At 45.5% G+C, this 21813-nt stretch overlaps 1 protein-coding gene across 2 annotated transcripts in view; it reads left to right on the top strand.

Moving 5' to 3' along the window:
• Positions 1 to 10024: 10024 nt before the first annotated feature.
• LOC147020197 (laminin subunit beta-2-like) overlaps positions 10025 to 21813 on the top strand; it is a 256934-nt gene continuing 245145 nt past the window's right edge. The window contains exons 1-2 of one of the 2 annotated variants that reach the window (XM_085895329.1): positions 10025 to 10428; positions 15130 to 15335. In XM_085895329.1, the coding sequence (XP_085751455.1) occupies positions 10404 to 10428; positions 15130 to 15335 (231 nt within the window). In that variant the 5' untranslated portion in view covers positions 10025 to 10403. The remainder of the gene's footprint in view (positions 10429 to 15129; positions 15336 to 21813) is intronic. The other variant, XM_085895331.1, reaches the window with a different exon arrangement.

The raw sequence follows: 21813 nt of genomic DNA, 5'->3' as shown, positions 1-21813 counted from the left end.
CAAGAAAACCTGGTTGGAATAACCAGATATAAGCTATAGCCATTCTCCCCTGTGGAACGGCAGTGCGGAGCACTGCCGGTCTGTGGGGTTATCAGCGGTCATGCTCGTGATTTACATATTCTTGATCTCGACTCTAATCCACTTGTCCAACATCTGACAATGTCAAAGGGGATCCTCGGTGTTTCTGGTTTGGAGGGACGGCCTGATGCACAATATTTATTTAAAAGTTCATCTACATTTTTGGTGTTTTTTTCCATATTTTGAAAATTGTGCAAGTTTTGTGCTGAACGAGTTTCAGATATGAATTCTGTAATATTTTTACACAACATATTATAAATGCAGGTCGATTTGTGAAGTGGGTCACAAAAGTAAGCAAAACAGGGGCTCAGCCCACCGTCTAGGATTGTCTCATTGTTGATTTTGACAGCTGATGCACAAAGTGTCACAACTTGGTCTTTTTCCCAAAGGTGCGTTGCAGAACCTTTTTCACTGTCATTGATTTCAGGATGTAGTTGTCTCCTACATATTTTACCCTGTCTACATTTACCTTGCTGTCAGCATTGATTCTAGTTGCAATACTGTGCAAACTGTGGTTGCCACTGAATGGATTTCGCAATTCCAGAAACTCCGATATAGTTCACAAGAGTTAGCCATATCCTTTTTGTGTCTTGCCTTTGTCAAGTCCTTGCGTTGCTCACTTGTTTTGTAGTTTACACCAGTAAGCTACTGCATTGCATTGTTTACCGATGTGTAATGAGGGTGTGACGTCAACCAGATAAGGTGCTGGGTTTCTTTCATGTCCTGGCCACTGGTTAAACCTCCACTCATCTTCATGAAACCCATGAGAGTTTGTTCAGTGACAAGGTCAGAAAAGAGTCCTATCCAGAAACAATATGATCTATGTACAACATGAAGTCGTTGGCTAAAGTGTCTGAAAACCTCTGGGTTAGTCTCATTAAGCTTAGTAATATGCTTCAAGTACACAGTGCCTGGAGAAAGTCTACACCCCCTTTAAAAGTTTCCACCTTTTGTTGCCTTATCACCTGGAATTAAATTGCATTAAATTAGACTTTTTCCACCTTTATTTGCACATTGGAACCCACAACTTCCAAGTGAAAAAACAAATTCTACATATTTCAGAAAATTAATTAAAAATACAAAACTAGAATATCTTGGTTGGATAAATGTCCACCCACCGCCCCCCTCCACTCCCCCAAGGTTAATACTTGGTGGAAGCACCTTTGACAGCAATTACAGCTGTGAGTTTGTTGGGATAGGTCTCGACCAAATTTGCATACTTTGATTGGGCAATATTTGCCCATTATTCCAGACAAAACTTTTGAAGCTCAGTCAAGTTGCGTGGGGAGCGTTGATGGACAGCAATCTTCAAGTCATGCCACAGATTTTTCATTGGATTTAGGTCGGAGCTTTCTTTCACCACTCGAGGACATTTATGTTTTTGTTCCTCAGCCACTCCAGTGTAGCTTTGGCTGTGTGCTTCGGGTCATTGTCATGCCGAAAGGTGAACTTCCGTCCCAATTTCAGCTTTCTTGCAGAGGGCAGCAGGTTTTCCTCCATGATTGTTCTGTATTTTGCTCCATCAACTTTCCCTTCTATCCTGGCAAGTGTCCCAGACCCTACTGATGAGAAACATCTCCATGACATGATGCTGCCACCAAAATTCTTCACAGTAAGGATGGTGTTCTATGGGTGATGTGTTGTGTTTGCGCCAAACATAGCGTAGCGTCCAGAAATATCTCTAATTTGTGAAACTTCGGTCTTTGAGTTTATATCATCTGTCGTAGGAGCACCACATCCAACTCCCCCATTGCTAGTTTCAACAAGAGTACAGTCATATTTATGTTCTTGATTTGCTTTCTGTGTACAAAGGTATTTCAGGAAGTGTGGTGGAGTCTGCGGGCCTACGGGGAAGGGCATGGTGATGATGCATGATGGGCGTGATGATGGGAGGAGTGGTCGTGGGGGTCAGTGTATCGGCAAGGGATATGAGGTGTGCGCGCCGCCTGAGGCGTCGTAGTAATGCTGGAGTCGGCCGGCTCGTGAGTGTACCGAGTACGGAATAAAGGGGAGCCGCGGGCACAGTACGCCCGCGCTCGCACTTGTGCAACACAGCCCGGCTCGACTGTTCCTCCGCATCGTGCCTGCCTGCTAAGCATCTCCCATTTCAGTACATTACAGTTGGCGGACGAGGGTCTTCGGATCGGCGTGTGCAGGGTCGGCAAGTAACCCGGGCGGTTCCAAGCTACAGAGCCAAGGGTCTCACGGAGCATGGCAGAAGGTCGGGGCACGGCACACGGGCGTGTACCCGTGTTCGGGGGAGATGAGTTCGAGTTTTTTTCTGAACAGTTAGGTTGCTACTTTCGGGCGAATGATGTAGAGGATGAAGAGAAATGCAAGGCGATCTTGCTCGCCTCGCTATCAACGGAGCACTACCGCCTGCTGAGTGATTTGGTGGCTCCAAATAGACCCAGTGATGATGTGCTATCCTTTCAAGACATTGTGGCGAAAATGAAGACCCACTTGGCGCCAGAGAAGTCGTTACATCTCGCGCGGTTCCAGTTCGATCATCTCGCTAAGGGTGGCGAGGAGTGCGTTGCGGACTTCGTAGCACGAGTGAAGCATTCGGCTGTGCCGTGCAAATTCACGACAGAGGAGCGTCCGACACGGCTCAGAGATCATTTTATTTCTGGTCTGCGAGACGCAAAGATGGTAGCAGCCATCCTGCGATTGACCGACATCACATTCGACTCGGCGGTCGTGACTGCTTCGTCTGTCGAGCAGACACTCACGGATGTCCGCGCCATTGCTGGTCAGGACGTAGTGAATAGCTCCAGCTGGAGCATGGCGGCTAATCCCGAGGTCCACGCGGTGACCGCACAAATGCCGCGGGTCGCGCAGCCCAGAGTCCGAGCGATGGCTCAAGTGCCGCAGGTCGCACGCGCGCCTGGCGGTGCGGGACAAGGGGCACCGCAGCACGGTCGCACCGGGAGCGAAGGGGCACCGCAGCACAGTCGCACCGGGAGCGAAGGGGCACCGCAGCACGGTCGCACCTGGAGCGAAGGAGCTTTCCGCGGGTGCTGGGGGTGTGGGGGTCCGCACCTGCGACAAATGTGCCCGTATAAGAACACCGTGTGTTTGCATTGTCACAAGGTGGGAAATTTGAAGCGTGTGTGTCGGATGGCGGGGGCCTCCGTTGGGGTCTTGGATGACGAGGTGCGAGAGGACCCCAGTGACCTGGAGATCGGCCTGCCACTGGGGCCTGACGATGCCGGCGAGCCGGAGCGGGAGATGCAACCACGGTTGAGTCTGTTTTCCGTGGGTTCGGAGATGACGACGCCTTTCATGGTTGAAGTCGAAGTGAATGGCCAACCGACTGTGTTTTGCGTGGATACCGGAGCGGCAGTGTCGGTCATGGATGAGCGGGCGGCTCGTGGTCTTCGCGGTATTCGCCTGGTCAAGACGGCCTTGTCGTTATACACGTACACCGGTGAGGCGATTGCACCGCTTGCAAGGGCCGACGTCTCAGTGCGCTACCGAGATCGACGCGCCCGGCTCTCGGTGTTCGTTGTACGAGGGGAGGGGGCCCCCCTGTTGGGTCGGGACTGGCTGGCGCACCTCGGGCTGGATCTCCGGTTCGTACCTCCAGATGTGCCAGTGCTCTCTTTGAGGCCTTCGTCGAGTACCGAGGGCGAGGCTCTGGCGGCGGGGCCGCGTCGATGCAGCGGGAGCGACCGTTCGTTGCTGCCTGCGGCGGTGATGTGCAGGTCGGGAGCGGCGAGAGCCGTATCAGCTCTCGCGATGAGTTCCCGCGCTTCGCTCGCGATGAGTTCCCGCGCTGCGGCAGTGTTCGTGAGGAAATGCGCGTCGGTGTTGTGCAGGCAGCTTCGACAGGTGACGGTGAGCCCGTGGCATTAAAGGGAGTCGCGAGTCACCACATCGAGTCGACAACCAAGAAGCGGACTCGTTATGTGGGTTGTGGGTTGTTGTTCATGGCATATGTGCTTTTCCTTGCTCTAGTGATGCAGTTTAACGTTGTTGAAATAAATGCCAGCAGTTCTCGTGTAAAAGTGGATTTGGCGGGGATCAGTCAATGGGAGTTGTATTATGATCAATGTGATGTGGGGGCTTCGGGAGCGGTGGTGGCGAATAAATAAGTTGGGTTGGCCGTCCATTGTCCCGGGCCGCAGGTAATTGCTTTGTCATGTGCTGGAATTTTATCAGAAAAGCGCGCTGTACGGAAAAAATGAATTTGCAATGCTTCGAATAATGTTCGTAGTGATTTATAACGAGCCTATGATTGCAGTGTGGTTTAAATGGAGTTGCTCCTGTCTAGCTGCCGTGTGGGTCTCGGAGATCGACTCGGAACCAAGACTGGTGCCCTGGTCGGCGTTACCCCCACCTCTGGTTGCGAGCGCAGCTCTCTGTGTTCGCTCAAGGCCGTTGGGACGGGCGTTGGCGTCTCAACTGATTGTGGTGCGTGAGTTGTTTTGGCGCATTAGATGCATGCAGCCAGCGGCGCTGTTCAGTGCCCCGGCCAAGGTCGATCAGGGCTGGCGCCACGGCTTCCAGATAGCGGGCTGCCGGCCTCGGGATGTTTATCTACGTCGGGTCTGCCTGGGGGGAGTGGGCCAGAGGCGTTTGATGGGGCCGGGGGAGGTTGGCTCGAAAGGTCGTCACGACCTCGGTGAGGGCCATGTCAGCATGGGCCACCTGGGGGCGTTTTTGCTGCGTAGTGCTGCTGTGCTTCTCATTTGCTGCTTCATATCGGTAACACGGTCAGAGTGGGGGGGGGGGCTTTGTGCACCTCCGTCTTTGGAACCTGGCCTTTACTGCTCCACGCGCTCGCATCGACACATTATATGATGTGGTGTGCTATTATACTTCGCTATTTTCATTTTATTTCCATGATTATTATACGAAGTCCTTCGTGTTCTGTATGCTTCTTATTATGGTAATCATTTAATAATCATAGTTTTAGGGGGGAGGAGTGTGGTGGAGTCTGCGGGCCTACGGGGAAGGGCATGGTGATGATGCATGATGGGCGTGATGATGGGAGGAGTGGTCGTGGGGGTCAGTGTATCGGCAAGGGATATGAGGTGTGAGCGCCGCCTGAGGCGTCGTAGTAATGCTGGAGTTGGCCGGCTCGTGAGTGTACCGAGTACGGAATAAAGGGGAGCCACGGGCACAGTACGCCCGCGCTCGCACTTGTGCAACACAGCCCGGCTCGACTGTTCCTCCGCATCGTGCCTGCCTGCTAAGCATCTCCTATTTCAGTACATTACAGGAAGAACCTCTCTTGCTTTGCTTGCTCCTTAGCTTGTTCTACCTTTCGTTTGTAGTACTGGGATACAGAAGGTCATTTTTTTATCAGCCATAGCTCGCTGGAAAAAAAGAAATAAAAAAGTAAACAGTATTATATAAAGAAAAAAAGTATTGAAAGAATAGAATAGATAAAGAAAGAAGAATCGATAGATAAAGAAAGAAACTATTGTTAGTGTTGAAAACAATAAACTGGTTATGAACTATAAATGATTATGAACAATGAAATGTTATATTTTCCTTTTATAATGTGTTTTCTTAAAACAACAATTTGCATAAAACTGTGACCCTTAAAGGTCAGTAATGCACCCCATTTGGGGGTTTGCGTCCTAGGCGGCTGCCTAGTTGGCCTTATGGTAACGCCGGCCCTGCCCTCACCCCTTATGCTACCTTCCCTTCCCTTCACATTGCCTTCCCTTCTTTTCCCCTTACACTGCTTTCCCTTCCCTTCCCCTCCCCTCACACCACCTTCCCTTCACTCACACTGCATTTCCTTCCCCTCACACAGTCTTCCCTTCCCTTTCCCTCACCCTGCCTGCCCTTACCCTCACACTGCCTTCCCTTGCCCTCATGCTGCCTTCCCTTGCCCTCACCCTGCCTTCCCTTGCCCTCACCCTGCCTTCCCTTGCCCTCACCCTGCCTTTCCTCCTCCGGCCCCTTATGATTACCTCCTCCAAAACCCCTCCCCTCTCCACCCACCATGGACATCCCCCGACAGTCTCTGCATGTTGTTTTAATGTTCTCCATTTCGTTTGATCCTGTACTACCCCTCCCGCCCCCCGCCCCTCCCTTCTCCTCAAGTCCCACTATCAAACACAAGTCGAGAACAACCTCTCCCCCCTTTTCCACCTCAAGTCCCCCTACCAAATGCAAGTCCAGTGACCCCTCCCCTCATGCTTCCCACTCCCAAACCCCCTACCCTTCCCCAAATCCCCACTCCACCATCCTCTCTCCCCTGTCCTCCTCACTCCCCCCATCCCTCCTGGAGTATATAGAGAGAGTTTTGGTGAGGCATCGCTCTCCCCACCCACACTCCCCCTATCCCACTCTTCTCCTCTTCCTAAACGGCCATCCCAGTGTTTCACATGCAGGGTGATTCATAAATTGCGTGTGCCATCTCTCGGATGGACGTTAAATTGGACGTCACATCTGCCGGAATCTCCCGCTCTCCCAGTCTCTCTTTCGCACCCTTCTTCTCTCCCACCTCTCTCCCCTCCCACACTGCACAGCACGCGCATGGCACGCCTTTCATTCGAATCTGCATCTAATAATTATATCTGTCTTCTTTTCAACCCTGATTTATATCCACGATTCAACCCTTTCCTTCAATCCACGATACAATGAGGAACAGGTGCAAATGCATGACAGCAAACGCGTGTGCAGCCCCATGATAATCACCACTGCACTGTGTGGGACGCCCATGGCACACATCTTTATTCGGGTCTGCACGCTGATTTGCGACGCCCTCTTACCATCGACCTTCACTCACCACCTCGGCCACCAATACCTCCCGCAAATGGCAGAGGTCATCCCGCGCCTCCTCACACCTCCGCCTCGATGCAATCACCACCTAGCAGTGGCATGTTGCATGGCCCAGACCGCTTGGGCTGCATGGCATGTGGATTGAACAAGGGCATTGACCAGTGCCAACAGCAGGGCGCCGGGGGTGCCCGAACGGGCATGCGGGACTGATGCGAATCTTCAAGTCGCCGGAACATGGCCCGGGAGTTCGGTGTAAGGCGATTCATGTTGCGGTGTTTAGTGCAAGACAATTCCGCGGCTTGGCCATGTTGCGCTGGATGTACAAATGGCACCACTTCCGGCTGGTGAAGCTTGGCAGCGCGGGGCCAGGGTCCAATAAGAGCACATGATTTCGGGTGACGACTCATCGCTTTGGGTTGTCACCCACCCTACTCCATGGGGCTTATAAATGGTGCATCGCAAAGCCATTCATGGTCTCGCAATGCTCCAATGTCTTTGATCGATCTCAGCATTCGCCTGCTGCTCCACTTGCCTCATCTGCCACTCCACCCACTCGCTCTCGATCTCCACCTTCCTCTCTCTGGGATCTCTACATTCACCTGTTGCTCCACCCTTCCACCTGCCTTCTCACCTGCTGGCTCCACCTACCGCCTTCCTTGCCTGACAGCCCCACCTATTCTCTGGACCGGTGCACGTGCTGAGCCCAGCACTGTAACCAAGCAGGAGACAACGCGCTGACTCTCGAGCTGGGATTGCTCGGTGGAGCGTCCCTCAAAACATACTGCGTAGTGCGGTCGGCTGACCATGCAAGGTATCCCTCATCTCCTCTACTTTCTTCTGATTACCTCATCTTTATCTGGTTGTGTGTGTGTGTGTGTGTGTGTGTGTGTGTGTGTGTGTGTGTGTGTGTGTGTGTGTGTGTGTGTGTGTGTGTGTGTGTGTGTGTCATGGCGCCTGTCCTTGCCAAAGTTAAGAGTGTAGAAGATATATCGGAATAAGTCTGCTCTGTGTCCGCTTTTGTAAGTTCCTTTCTTTCTTTTTGTCGCACCCCACAAATGCCTTGCTATCCCTACTTACATACAATAATTAATCCACTTTTTATTTTTTGTTTACAATGTCGAGGCTCGTATGAGAGCTAACACACAATGCACAGCAAGGGGGGCAGGAGACAACAGGGGTGGGAGAGGGAAGGAAAAAACAGTGTGGACCAGAGACATGAGGAGATCTGTGGACTGGAGAGGGATGGGGCGGGGAACATAGGGTGTACAAGATGGACATGATAGGTACTTTCAGGAAGGAAAGCAGGGGAATTTAAAGGAGGTGGGTTTGGGGTGAATTAATGGGTGTAGAAAAGATCGAGGATTTGGATGGGGGACGATAAGTGGTGGTGGTGAACAGCTGTTTTGAAGGCCTGCAGGAAAGAATGGGATTGAACAGAATGAGGGAGTTTCTTGCAAAGGTGGGAAAAAAGAGGAATGAAAGAGTGAAGGTGAGCAGTGATTCGTGATTTTGGTAGTTTTACCAGAAGGGGGTTGTTGGCGGACCTTGAGCACCCTGAGGAAATATGGTGTGGACATATTACATACAAAGCAGGGTGCGCGAGACCGGATAGGAGACGGTAGAAGACAGAAAGACCACCGACCTGCCTGCGTTGAGAGAGTGAGAGGCCCAAAGACTCAGTCTCATCGCGGGAGATACCAATGATTTGAAATGCCTTGGTTTCTAGAGCGTGAAGCCGAGAAAGTCGAGAGGCAGGAGCACCATTCCAGAGGGGAGAGCAGTACTCCTTTCACTGTGTGTTTACTGTGCCACCTATATTTCCTCGCCTGTTTGTTCATAAATGCTTGTTTAGAAATGTTCCCAACTCGTTTTCATCTTTTCCTTCATTGATCCAGCATGGTCCATATCCTAGCCGAGCTGGGAATTTATATCCCAGCGATCCGTTCTTCTAGCCGGTATGTCCTTGGCAGTTACATTCGGCTGCATCTGATCCGGTAAGGTGACCCAGTATGGATGAGGCGTACCGAGGGCGTGTCCCCCGATAATTAGGTCACGTGATTATTTTAGATAACCGGTTCAACAGTCAACGGAGGACCCTAGGTAATGTGGTTGAGTTATTGGCATTCACGGTCGATTCGCGACCCGCCGCGTCACGGAGTTTTCCGTGTGTGACAGCCTACGATTCCGGAGAGTCTGGTGGGAATCCGAGATAGCCTTCACCCCTCGTGGTCTTCTCGCCCCGAACCCGGGCCGCAACAATGTATATATATATATATATATATATATATATATATATATATATATATATATATATATATATATATATATATATATATATATATATATATATATATACATTGTTGCGGCCCGGGTTCGGGGCGAGAAGACCACGAGGGGTGAAGGCTATCTCGGATTCCCAGTATTCATGTCATGAATACTGGGATTCATGTCAGTATTCATGTCAGTCAGTATTCATGCAATATATATATATATATATATATATATATATATATATATATATATATATATATATATATATATATATTGCATGAATACTGACTGCGTTGTGATGCAGAATTTATGGATCCGCTCACTACGCTTTCCTCACCACACATCGTTGCGGAGACACAGGCATGTTTAAACCAAAAGACTTCAAATGATGAATAATGTAAAGGAATGCAAAAATGACATGCATTTGAGGGAGTAGTTCAGTGACAAATCAACACACACACACGCACACACACACATACGCACACACACACACACACACACACACACACACACACACACACACACACACACCATTTTCAGCAAACAGAACCCATGAAAGTTTTGTCAAGTTTGCTTCACGGAGAAACCTAGGACGGTTCTTCCTGTTGAGTTTGTTCATTCCTTCCTTTGTATGGTCGGTTCGTGGAAGTTCTTGCAGAGACATGAGGATGCCCCCGATGCAGTGCCCATTTATGTTGGAGCAGGAATTTGGAATTTTGACAGGTCCCGGCGATGGCTCGTCTCCTCGACTGTGTGATCTTTAACGGATCTCTTCCATGGGCTATTTAACGTCCACCAACTAATGCTGTCAGACGGGACGCCCCAGTTCAACGTTCCACTCCATCCGATGGACGGCACACACCGGTGACTCGCTCTTCCTGCGAGACACTAGGATGACCGTTTACAGCTGGGCTGGGATTCTCACCCTGCCAAGACAGCTCAGAGGCGAATGTGCATACCTCTGGTGGCTACCCTCATTATGGTCCTCATGGCAGCCAATTTGCGAGTGGTGTTTGAATCGCAGCAAATTGGCGAACACAACGACGAGATGGCGCTCGTGAAGACGGAGCGATTTCTCCAAACAGACATATTTTGTACCCGTGGATGAGTTGCAGCAGAATGGGACATTTGGTGCCAATAAGATGAGCGGGACGTTGCGGAGTTCCCAAAAATAAAGAGGCCGCTTATAGGAAACAGAAGGGAAGGCGCGTTCGCTATTCCGGGCGTGCACGGACAGCCCGGTCTCCGTGTGCTCTCCAGTCTGTGCTTCTCTCATCGGACTTCTTGTGGGATTGTACCGAAGTGCGGTGATGCGGGTGCTCGCCATCTTATCAGGTGAGTTCGTTCAGGTTCATTGGTATGGAGTAGGAGGATGTGCGGTAGTCAGGTGCTGCCTCTGCACATACGTTTTACATGAAGACACCTGCCATGATTCGTGTGACTCGGTGGAAGTTTGTGAATTCCTTTGGCACGAATGAGTTGATTTAAATGGAATGAGTTGTTTGTAAGGGCAATTTGTGTTACCCAAATGTGAATAGCTGCTGGCTGCGCAACGTGTTCAACATTTTCGGTTTTCAAAAGTAATTCTTTGTTCGGTTTGAGCACACCGATTGTTATGCAAGTTTGCAGAGCAATAAATGGACGGAATGTGTGCTTGGATAATGGCGTTTACACTGTGAATATGAAATCAAGTGGAGTTGGTTGAAGTGGTGGTAGCCTCTTCTACCCACATTTAAACTCCCCATATAATTTGGGGTTGGTATAAAAATACTTTTGGAGTCATTCAGCAATGTTGTGATGCAGTAATTTCATTATCCCAACGATTTTTAAAATATAATATAAAAACGGGGGGATGTTGTCGTCTGTCTTTCTGTGTCTGTCTGTCATGCCATATCCTCTTCGATGGTTGTACAGAAATTCACCAAAATTGGTAGATATGATCACGACATGGTAAGATCATGACATGGGTACCTGGGGATCTGGGGTTGGGTCAAAAGGTAAAATTCCCCAAAAATGCAATTATGGGCACATTTTAAAATATTTTTTATGAAACTTGGAATATGCAATCAATATTGCAGGATGCATGAAATATGTAACGATTGCTTTTTGGATTTGTCACCCGGTTCATGCCATAGGGGACGGGGGAGTTACGGTCACCGGGGTCAAAATGGAAGTTTTTTTTTATTTCTTTACCCTAATTTTGATATTGGAACTCTTTCCCATCTTTCAACCTTGCTTTAGGGGGGAAGGTCCCCCCCTTGCTTGCTTTAGGTCCCATGGGGACTTGCGATGGCATGCCATGTAGTTAATTTTTTGTGCGAGTGGATCAATATAATTATTATGTTATATATTTTGTAGACATACTGATTCTTCTTCTTTCGTGTACATCACAAGGCTGTGGGGTGGCATCATTGGCTGAGGGCATAGCTGTGCTGCTGATACAGTGCCCTCTGTACGTTAGGGCAGGAATTTGGAATTTGTTCATGGTGCCAGCGATAGCGCGCCTACTCTTCGCGAAGGACACCATATGGGATCTTTCACATCCACCAACAAATGCTGGCAGATGTGACGCCCAGTTTCACATCCATCTGAGGGACAGCACACAAATTCATGAATCGCTCTGCCTGTGAAACGCCAGGATGACGGTTTGTAGCTGCGCCACAATTCAAACTCAAGCCAGGCATCTTGGAGGCCAGTGTGTGTACCTCAAGGTCATTATGCCAGTCAACGTATGTTGATAAAACGACGGGCAAATCCCATCAAGCCCACCACAAGTTGGAATTGGGATAGTCCTTTAGCGTTTTGTATAGTCCAAGCAAAAATAAGGTTTGAGTTTGAACAAATTGCAACATAATTTTTTTTTAACGACAATACATTGCCACGGGGTCCCCAGAACGCCATATAAAAAGTTCCAATAAATTTCTTCTGGAAATATGTGTAAATTGCATAAATCCAGCATACGGCCACAACATGTCAATATCTCACCATATCTTTGCTTTCAAATTCTCGAATGGGGTTTTTGGACACAAGGAAGCATTTGACGTACTCTTAAATTTGATTGGATAAATATATAAATTGCATAAATCCAGCATATTGCCACCAAATGTCAATATCTCACCATATCATTGCTCAGGCAAGACGCGTAATTTTAGAGCAAAACAACACTTGCATTCTGCTTCGAAGTATTATAGACTCCGCAAAACACAGGACAACTGCTCAAGCTTTATGAAATCATCACCGATGCTTGTAATATTGGATGTTACTCCTTTTCTTATTTTTTTTCTTTAATAAAATTAACAAATTATTCCCTCTTAAAGCTCATTCACACACGTATTTTATTATTAAATGAAAATATTTTACTTTTATGAAATAATATTTGAAACACTACTTGCTTTTACAATTACTACACATCTATGTTACATAATCTTTTTCAAAAGAAAATTATGTTCTCCCAAGACCATGCAATTCATATTTTCATAAACTTCTATACAAGTAATATCATTCAACTTTCTAATCGAGAACTTTGATCAAAAATCACTATTTTATTTTTGTATCCCTTGACATAACATATACTATATATGACAGTGAATGCTGTAGTGATCATTCACTGTTGTGGTTGTTAGATCATTGCAGGCACAGTTGCCCTACTCAATTATTAGGCCCATCAAGTTGGTCATAGCCATCAGGAAAAACTGGTACCACGGTAGCTTGTACCACTGCATTCTCCACACACAGCAGTTCAAGGCAGGCCATGTTTTCAGCATGTGCACCTCCTTGTATTACAGTCTTCTTTACAACTGCAGCAGATCTATATGGGCAGCCATATTCCATCCACGATGTGCCATCACCACTCTTCTGGTTTGATATTCATATCTGTCCCTTTCCACTCCATCATCTGATAGTTTACACGCAGGCTATGATACCTTGCAGCTGCTGTGGTTTGTGGTAGAGTTTGTGGTTCTACTTGTGATGTGCTCTTCAAAATCATATCACAAAACCGCCAATGTCATATGTTATCCAGTCCTTCTTCTTTGGCACTACCATATAAAAATGCAAGATGCCACAATGTTCTGCTTCGCCACTTGTCCTGCTTGGCTGAACACTTTAGCCTGCTGGCAGAACAGGGCATCACTCTTGATCTTCTTTACTAATAAACCATTTCCCAATCCAATCAGATGAGAGGTTGCATCACAGCCAAGAATTGCATCGATAAACAGCCTATGGTCACGTACATCAGGACCAATAAGTTTCTTAGGTTGCTTTATGCACCATAAACTGTTCTTGTTTGAGGATTGTTTGGGCGCTGGTGCCAAGGACAACTCCTGTGCATCCATTTCAACATGATGCAATAGGAGGACCAGCAAGTACATGTCATCCCCAATCGGAACAGTGTCTTTATGTCTGGCAGATGCCACAGCTGTTTGGACAATGAGGCCAACAGCATCATGCTTTGTATGATTTCTGCTGCAACCAGCTCTCTCTAGTTTGTCACTGAGATAATACATGAAGCGCTGTTTGTTTATCTTATTAGGCAAAAAATCATCCTCCTTGGATTGGGTAACCATTTCACCGGCGAAGTGCACTGTCACACCTGCACAATCCCCCTGTCATTCTCAGGTGTGTGGCATCTAGTTGTCAGATCATCTTGGTAGCCATCAAAAACATTTGTAGCTGCCCAATATTTCTGTCACATATCTAATATACAGCAGACTCAAACTGTCAATCTGTCATACATGGAACCTCTTGGCCATGGTAAGCGATGGAGTAGATAACCACCATCAATGATATTATGGACATTTCCATTGGATTGTATTTGCTCCCCTGTCATGGTCTTCCAGGGAGAATCAGCAAGGGCCACGTTATTGGCCTGTAGGGGACGATATCATTATGAAACCAGAAGAGTGGGGATGAGACTTGTTGGGTGGAAGATGTCTGCCCATAAAGACTGACCAGCCCACAGCACCATCGGAACTACTGGATGGTATATGCTGCAGTTGTAAAGAAGACTGTTATACAAGGAGGTGCACATGCTGAAAACATGGCCTGCCTTGCACTGTTGTGTGTCAATAATGCTGTGGTATAAGGTGTACCAACTCATAGCTAGCAAGTTTTACTGATGGCTTTGACCAACTTGACGGGCCTACTAATTGAGTAGGGTGAACATGTGCCTGCAATGATCTACTAGGCCCAACACTGAATGATCACGACAGCATTCGCTGTCATATATAGTATATGTTGTCAAGGGATATGAGAATTACATAGTGATTTTTTGATCAAAGTTCTCGATGAGAAAATTGAATGATATTACTTGAACAAAAGCAAAGATATGCTGGCCATATTGGATTTAGGCAAATGAGCTATTCATCCAATCAAGTTTCAAAGTGTTCCAAATGCCTCCTGGGGGTTTTGGACACAATTCTAGAATTTATCATATACCATCAGAGAGCAAAGATGTGGTGAGAGATTTATATTTGTGACCAATTTGGATTTATGTAAATTATGCATATTCCTGCAACAGGGATTTCTTGGGACTTTTAGTATGCTATTCTGCGGATCCCATAGAAATGCACTCGTCCAAAAAAATTCTGGTGCAATTTGTTCCAAGTTGAGTGAAAAAAAAGGCTACATTTCCTGGACTAGTATCGCTTGCTCCATTCCCCCCCCCACCCCCACAATTTGCTGGTAACATCTAAAACGCTGCTATGAGGCACGCTCACAACCATCTGCAAGTGAGACATGCACAAGACTCCAACAGTCTCCAACGTTTATATTTTTCAATATACAGTGCAAGTATCTATTATAGTTGGAAAATATATCATTATTTTACACTTTTTAAGAAAACCTCTCCTAATATCTGTTGTTTCTTGGACTATTGTGAGGACCTTGTTCATAGAGTTTATTTTATCACCCTATATATGTAAATGGCAAATGCATTTAAACATGATAGTTGTGAATAAAAATGCATGCATGACTTGCCTTCTCAAATTATTTTTGAAAACTTTTCTTTCTTCGTTTTTTAAAAACATTTACTTCAAGGCTGGAGCACAGTGCTGCTGCTGCTTGAATTGGTTCTGTGGGTGGATGGGGCATGGAAGCGACAAACTGGCACGGATACTTGTGCTCGACGCAGCTGTTACCCAGCCACTGGGGATCTCCTCTTGGGACGAACTGATCGCCTGCACTCCTCCTCAACATGCGGATTGCACTTTCCACACAAGTATTGCATTATGGGACATCTGTCGGTGAGTGTTTGTGTGTCTACATTTGCTGTACTGCATCAATACCTCGTCTGTCTATCTGTTTGTTTCTTACGAAATCTAAAGATTTTGTAAGTATATTGATGACTTCCGTTTCTGTTTGTTTGTTTGTGTGTTTGTTTGTTTGTTTGTTTGTTTGTTTGTAGGCACAATAACTCGAGAACGGAAGAAGCTACCAATGTCAAATAACACCACGTGATTCAGGAGGGTGATGGCTTGCGCTGATTAGATTTTGGTCAAAATAGGTCAAAGGTCAAGGTCACAGTGAGGTTAAACATAATTCCGTAAATTCACGTGGAGAAATAGAGTATTTTGCTTTGCTCGACGTTACGAGTTCGTTTTAACTTTGATTTTAATTTTGTCTTCGGTTTTTGCGATTGCTTTGGACGCTTAAAACTCGGTTGTCGAAATTTTGGCAAAATCGGATGTTTTGGAGACGTTTTAAGATTGTATAAAAAATATTTCACTCGACGTGTCACGGGTCGTCACGTGGTGCAGCGCGCTCGAGCAGACGCGTCGTTGAGTCACGTAAAGGTTTTGCGTGTGCGCGCTGACGGTGTTTTCGATAAAGATGGTGTTTAAAAGTCATTTTTTATCCCAATAAAGGTTATCGTCGCATGCCTGACTCGCTAAGCCGTCAGATTATGTAAAGATTGTTGTTGGATGGCCGAATATTACGGTTTTGTGACTTTGATAAAATAATATTAAATAAATGCGTGGAGAAATGGAGATTTTTGCTTTGCTCGACGTTGCGAGTTCGTTTTAACTTCGATTTTAATTTTGTCTTCGCTTTTTGCGATCAGTTTGGACGCTTAAAACTCGGTTGTCAAAATTCTGGTAAAAAGCGGATGTTTTGGAGACGTTTTAATATTGTATAAAAAATATTTCAGTCGACGCGTCACGGGTCGTCACGTGATGCAGTGCGCTCGAGCAGACGTGTCGTTGAGTCACGTTAACGTTTTGCGTGTGCGCGCTGATGGTGTTTTCGATAAAGATGGTGTTTAAAAGTCATTTTTTATCCCAATAAAGGTTATCGTCGCATGCCTGACTCGCTAAGCCGTCGGATTATGGAAAGATTGTTGGTGGATGGCCGAATATTACGGTTTTGTGACTTTGATAAAATAATATAAAATAATTGCGTGGAGAAATGGAGATTTTTGCTTCAGTCAACGTTACGATTTTTGATGGTTTGGTACAGAATCATCGTAGAAACTTCTGGTTTGCGTCGTTACCTTCTCTAGAGACAGTTTTTATTAGACAAGGTCAGAGGTCAAGTTGACGATTTCGTAAGTTCCAGTCTATGACTGCTTGTTTGTGTGTTTGTTACTTACGAAATCGAAAGATTTTGTAAGTATATTGATGACTTCCGTTTCTGTTTGTTTGTTTGTTTGTTTGTAGGCACGATAACTCGAGAATGGAAGAAGCTACCAATGTAAAATTACACCACGTTATTCAGGAGGGTGATGGCTCGTGCTGATTAGATTTTGGTCAAAATCGGTCAAAGCTCAAGGTCACAGAGAGGTCAAATATCCGATTTTTGATGGTTTGGTACAGATAACTCGAGAACGGAAGAAGCTACCAATGTCAAAATAGACCACCTGATTCAGGAGGGTGGTGGCTAGCGCTGGTTAGATTTTGGTCAAAATCGGTCAAAGGTCAAGGTCACAGTGAGGTCAAATATCCAAAAAATGATAACTCGAGAACGGAAGAAGCTACCAATGTCAAATTACAACACGTGATTCAGGAGGGTGGTGGCTAGCGCTGGTTAGACTTTGGTCAAAATAAGTCAAAGGTCAAGGTCACAGTGAGGTCAAACCTCCAAAGCATTCGATTTTTGATGGTTTGGTACAGAATCATCGTAGAAACTTCTGGTTTGCGTCGCTACCTTCTCTCGAGACAGCTTTTATTCGACAAGGTCAGAGGTAAAGTTGACGATTTCTTAAGTACCAGTCTATGACTGCTTGTTTGTTTGTTTGTTTATCTGTGAACTGGATATCTCAAAATGTTCTGGACAGATTTTGACGAAATTTTGTGTCGAGGTTGGGTGTGTGACAAGGACGAAATTATTATGTTTTGGTGAAGATCCACATCCGGATATGAGAATTTTAAAGTTATTTTTTTCACCATTGAAAGAATTCGCTGTCGAATTATTGAGAGAATTCTTCACCATTGTTCAAAAAGTCAATTCTCTGTTGGGAATCAAACCAATTGAATTGAAATATTTGTTCTGTATGAAGAAGGGAAATTAATATACAAAGAGTTCACAGTGTCTGCAGCACGACACCGAGTGTAACAAGTAGTCACACAATCCTGTAAACAATGAAATTAAGAGGTTATTTGGCCCATCAATGTTGTGTTGCACTTTTAAAATAATATTATTTCTACAGCAATAGACAACAATCTTCTTAATCTTATGCTAAAGTCTGAATAACACCATCTTGATCAGATGGCTCAACCCGTTGTGTGTATGTGTGTATATATTCTGGAGTTCAGTACTGCTGAAGCAATTGGCAAGGGTTATACTGGGTGGTTTGCCATTCCCTTTCCAGCAGTAGTTTGGGCAGAAATTTGGAATTTGGCCATGATGCTGGTGATAGCTCGCTTACTCTTCAAGAAAGACACTGTGGGATATTTAAGGTCCACCACCTAGTGCCGGCAAATGGGATGCCCAGTTTAACCTCCATGTGAGGGGCGATACATAAATTGATGACTCACTCGACAAACCCTGGGACGACAGGTTGAAGCTTGATCAAGATTCAAACCCAAGAGCTATAGTTTAGTGCTGAGTGCGCAAAACTCGAGGCCATACTGCCCCACACACACACACACACACACACACACACACACACACACACACACACACACACACACACACACACACACACACACACACACACACACACACACACACACACACACACACACACACACACACACACACACACACACACACACACACATCGATCAAATATATATTATCTGGTTAATTTTTGGATGATGGATGGACGGACTATTGATGGACAGCCTTCACCCCATTGGTTGGACGGCTGACTCAACTCCACCCACAATTTAATCTGTGGATTCAAAATCCAGTGGATTCATATCCAGGCTGTGGGACGCCAACTCATGCACTGTACCCAGGCTTATGGCACAATTTCCAAACAGCTGGTGCAGCAAGTTGATGATTTCACCTGCAGTGTGTGGTGGGACACTGTTCTGCATGAACCATGCAAGTCTGTGTTGGTTTGGAGATAGTAGTTAACCGAGATCAGTGTGGAATCGGCATAAGACCTCACGGTACCACTCGCCATTGACTGTCACTGTCTTACCATTGGCATCCTCAAACCAATACGGTCCCAGCATACCCCATCTGGCATTCAAGGCACAGAAGCAAGTGGACTTGGGGCCCTTGAGAGACATCTCAGACACCTCCTCAGGAGGCTCAGCAGCACCCCATAAGATATTGTTGTGATTGTTGATAGCCCCATTCAAATGGAAGTGTGCTTCATCATTGAACCACAAGGAGTTGATCCAATTTGGGTACATTTCCATTCAATCATTGCAGCAATCGCACATTGTTACTCGGCTTGCCATGTCATTCAGAGTTAGTTTATGCCTTACAGATATGATGGAGGGATAGAGCTTGAGTTCAGAAGTGAGAATGTTCCACACAGGTGAGGCTGAGATCGCCAGTTCACAGGAACGCCAATGGTGGGATTTCTTGGGACGTTCAAGAACAGAATCTCTCACAAGATCAATGTTCCTTTGGCCCTTGGTAGCACTTGGTGGGCAGCCACTGTTGTGTTTATTTTGATTTTTCACACTTGTGCTTGGAAGTGCTCCACAAACGACTGAATGCTCTCATTGGATGGTCCATTACAGATGTGAGCGTTTTAATTCTGACAGTATCAGTGGCACATCTACACGTAGGATTTTGTCTCAAACCACAAAGTCACGATTTTCACTTTTTGTCCACTGTGACACCATTGTTGACATAGGGTCCTCCTGACTACTTGTTAGAAATGGCATACCATCATCATCATAACCTGCAAGAGAGAATGGTGCAGCATTAGAAATGACAGAATATCAGGCTGCTTAAATAGTCCATTTTTTTGAAACCCCCTAATTCACGTACTGTCTGCAGCTCCCGAAAGAGCGATCTCACAGCGCTAATTAGCAAGGTGTAATTTCAGATGCTGTCACAAGTGCATGAAAAATGCAGTTACCAACTGGTTTCACCCTCATTAGGGCATTATCAGGACAATATAACAAGCGTCCATACACTTGTGATGCAATTCTTGAAGCATTTGAAACAACAAAGGGCTTACCTTGTGTAGCCTTACATGGTTGCTTTATGCAGTCTTCTTACATCAGATGCACTTCCTTCCAGTTTTCAGTCGTCCACTGGCTACTTTCATGGCCCAGGGAAGCCTCTTTTTCTTATTTTACCATCTTAGCAATGGCTTTTTTTTTACTGCCACTCGACCTGTCAAACCTGCAGCTTGAAGTCTTCTCTTCACAGTTGAAACTGAGACTTCCTTACTTCAACCAGTGTGAAGCTGTGCTTGAAGCTTCTGTCCTGTGAGCTGCCTATCACGCAAGCTGTTGACTCTCAGAAACTTGTCTTCTGATTGTGTTGTGGCTTTGGGTCTGCCAGACCTCTTCCTGTCAGAGTTTCCTCCAGTTTCCAAGTGCCTTTTGATGGTGGAGGAAACTGTACTCACTGACACTTTGGCTTCTTTGCTATTTCTCTCAGGGAAAGACCCACACTTTTAAGGGTTACCAGATGACCTGTGAACCCGTTGGGTTCCCGTTGTGACAACGGTTGATGAAAAAAAAGAAAGGACACCAAATTTTAATATTATTTAGTGGTCAAACTTTAATTTGAAGAAAATTTGAGCATTGACCTCAGGGTCATCGTTCAACGAAGCACGCATCTAAACACAATTTTATACACAATTTTATTTATTAACAGACACGGAAGTATTACATCAAAATGGCGATGTTTATTTTATGCTTAAAAATATATCGTTCTTTGTCTATACTAAATGTTTGAGATTTTTAAATAAATCATTTTAAGAAAAAAAAAGATAGCTCCAGTGAACTATACCGCTGAGGTTGTTTGCATTGATCAAATTTTCCCGAAGAGTACTTGACTGAATCGGAAATTGATTTTTTCATATTTTTTTTTCGTTGCCTGATTTCAACGAAACTTAATACTGCACACCGCAGGCAAATGGCAAGTAAGGTGGCTGTAAAATGTTTGCGCTATCATGTACCGTTTTGGCTCTATTTTGGGAACATACAAGATGAGAGTTTTAGTAATATGTATATATATATATATTTACTAAGAAAAGGCAATGTCAGTGTGTGTGTGTCTCGTCCATAACTCCAAAACCATTTAACATAACAGCCTGAAACTTTGTATGCATATATTAAGAAAACTCCAAGGAAGTAAAAGAGTAAAAATTGGGTGTGTGGGTTAATTAAAGCACCCCTTTGAAGATATCATTAACGGCCTTATTTAATTATATCCTTCATCAGTTGATCCTCAGCCACCTTGCTGTCTGGGGTCTTCAGGTGTTTCCTGGGTATCCTCGCTAGGGTCTGAAGCTGCCATGTTCTTTTTTGCCTGCTCAACCCCACCTTGACTTGGAACAGGCCGCAACGATTTCTGATCAATAAAGTTTTTTTTTCACTTTCCTCTCTCATCAAATGCCTGTTCACCATATCTATGAATCGTTGTGTACATCACTTTTGTACGTCCTCTAAGTTTTCAAATTAGGAGCTAGGAGTGATTTCATGCATTATATGAGACAATTTTCCATGATCTTGTCTCACGGATGAATTAAAATATACCATCGAAATATTATTTCGCTTTTCAGGATCGGATATCGTCTGGACTAAATAAGTGTCGACATCTGTTGTGAAATCTGATAATTTAAAGAAATAACGAGTCTTATAACTAAGCCGATAGACCTATTTACTTTAAACAAGCAAGGCTATGTTCCATCCTCCATACAAAAAACAAGAAAATGTATAATTTCCGAAGCATGAAACATCTTTTTCTACTGTTTGGAGAATTATATTGAGTAAGCAAAAAATTTTGGATTGTAACAAAATAAATCAGTTTCATTGAGCTGTCTGATTTAATACATTCACTGCAAGACCTCGTGCCCTGTCCACCAGTGGGACTGCCTATCCAGAGTGTCTTCCAGATCTATGTCTATATTTTCGGAGGTTTTGCGAGGTGCTCTATTGGGAATCGAAGCAAATCTGTTTTAAAAAAATGGACGTTTTAAAAAAAAAGTTATAATGTTTGCGTGGACCTCGAACTGATGTACCATGTGACATGTGCGCAGACGAGCAGGCAAAATGGCAGATTTTCTACAATGTTTATTTCAGGGAACCAGCTTCATTGAGTTATATGATTTAATGCATTCACTGCGAGACCTCGCCACCT

Source organism: Eptatretus burgeri, chromosome 9 (assembly GCF_056783735.1).
Source record: "Eptatretus burgeri isolate ZD-2024b chromosome 9, Ebu_testis_v1, whole genome shotgun sequence".
Lineage (NCBI taxonomy): Eukaryota > Metazoa > Chordata > Myxini > Myxiniformes > Myxinidae > Eptatretus > Eptatretus burgeri.
This window is presented reverse-complemented; position numbering and strand designations above follow the sequence as displayed.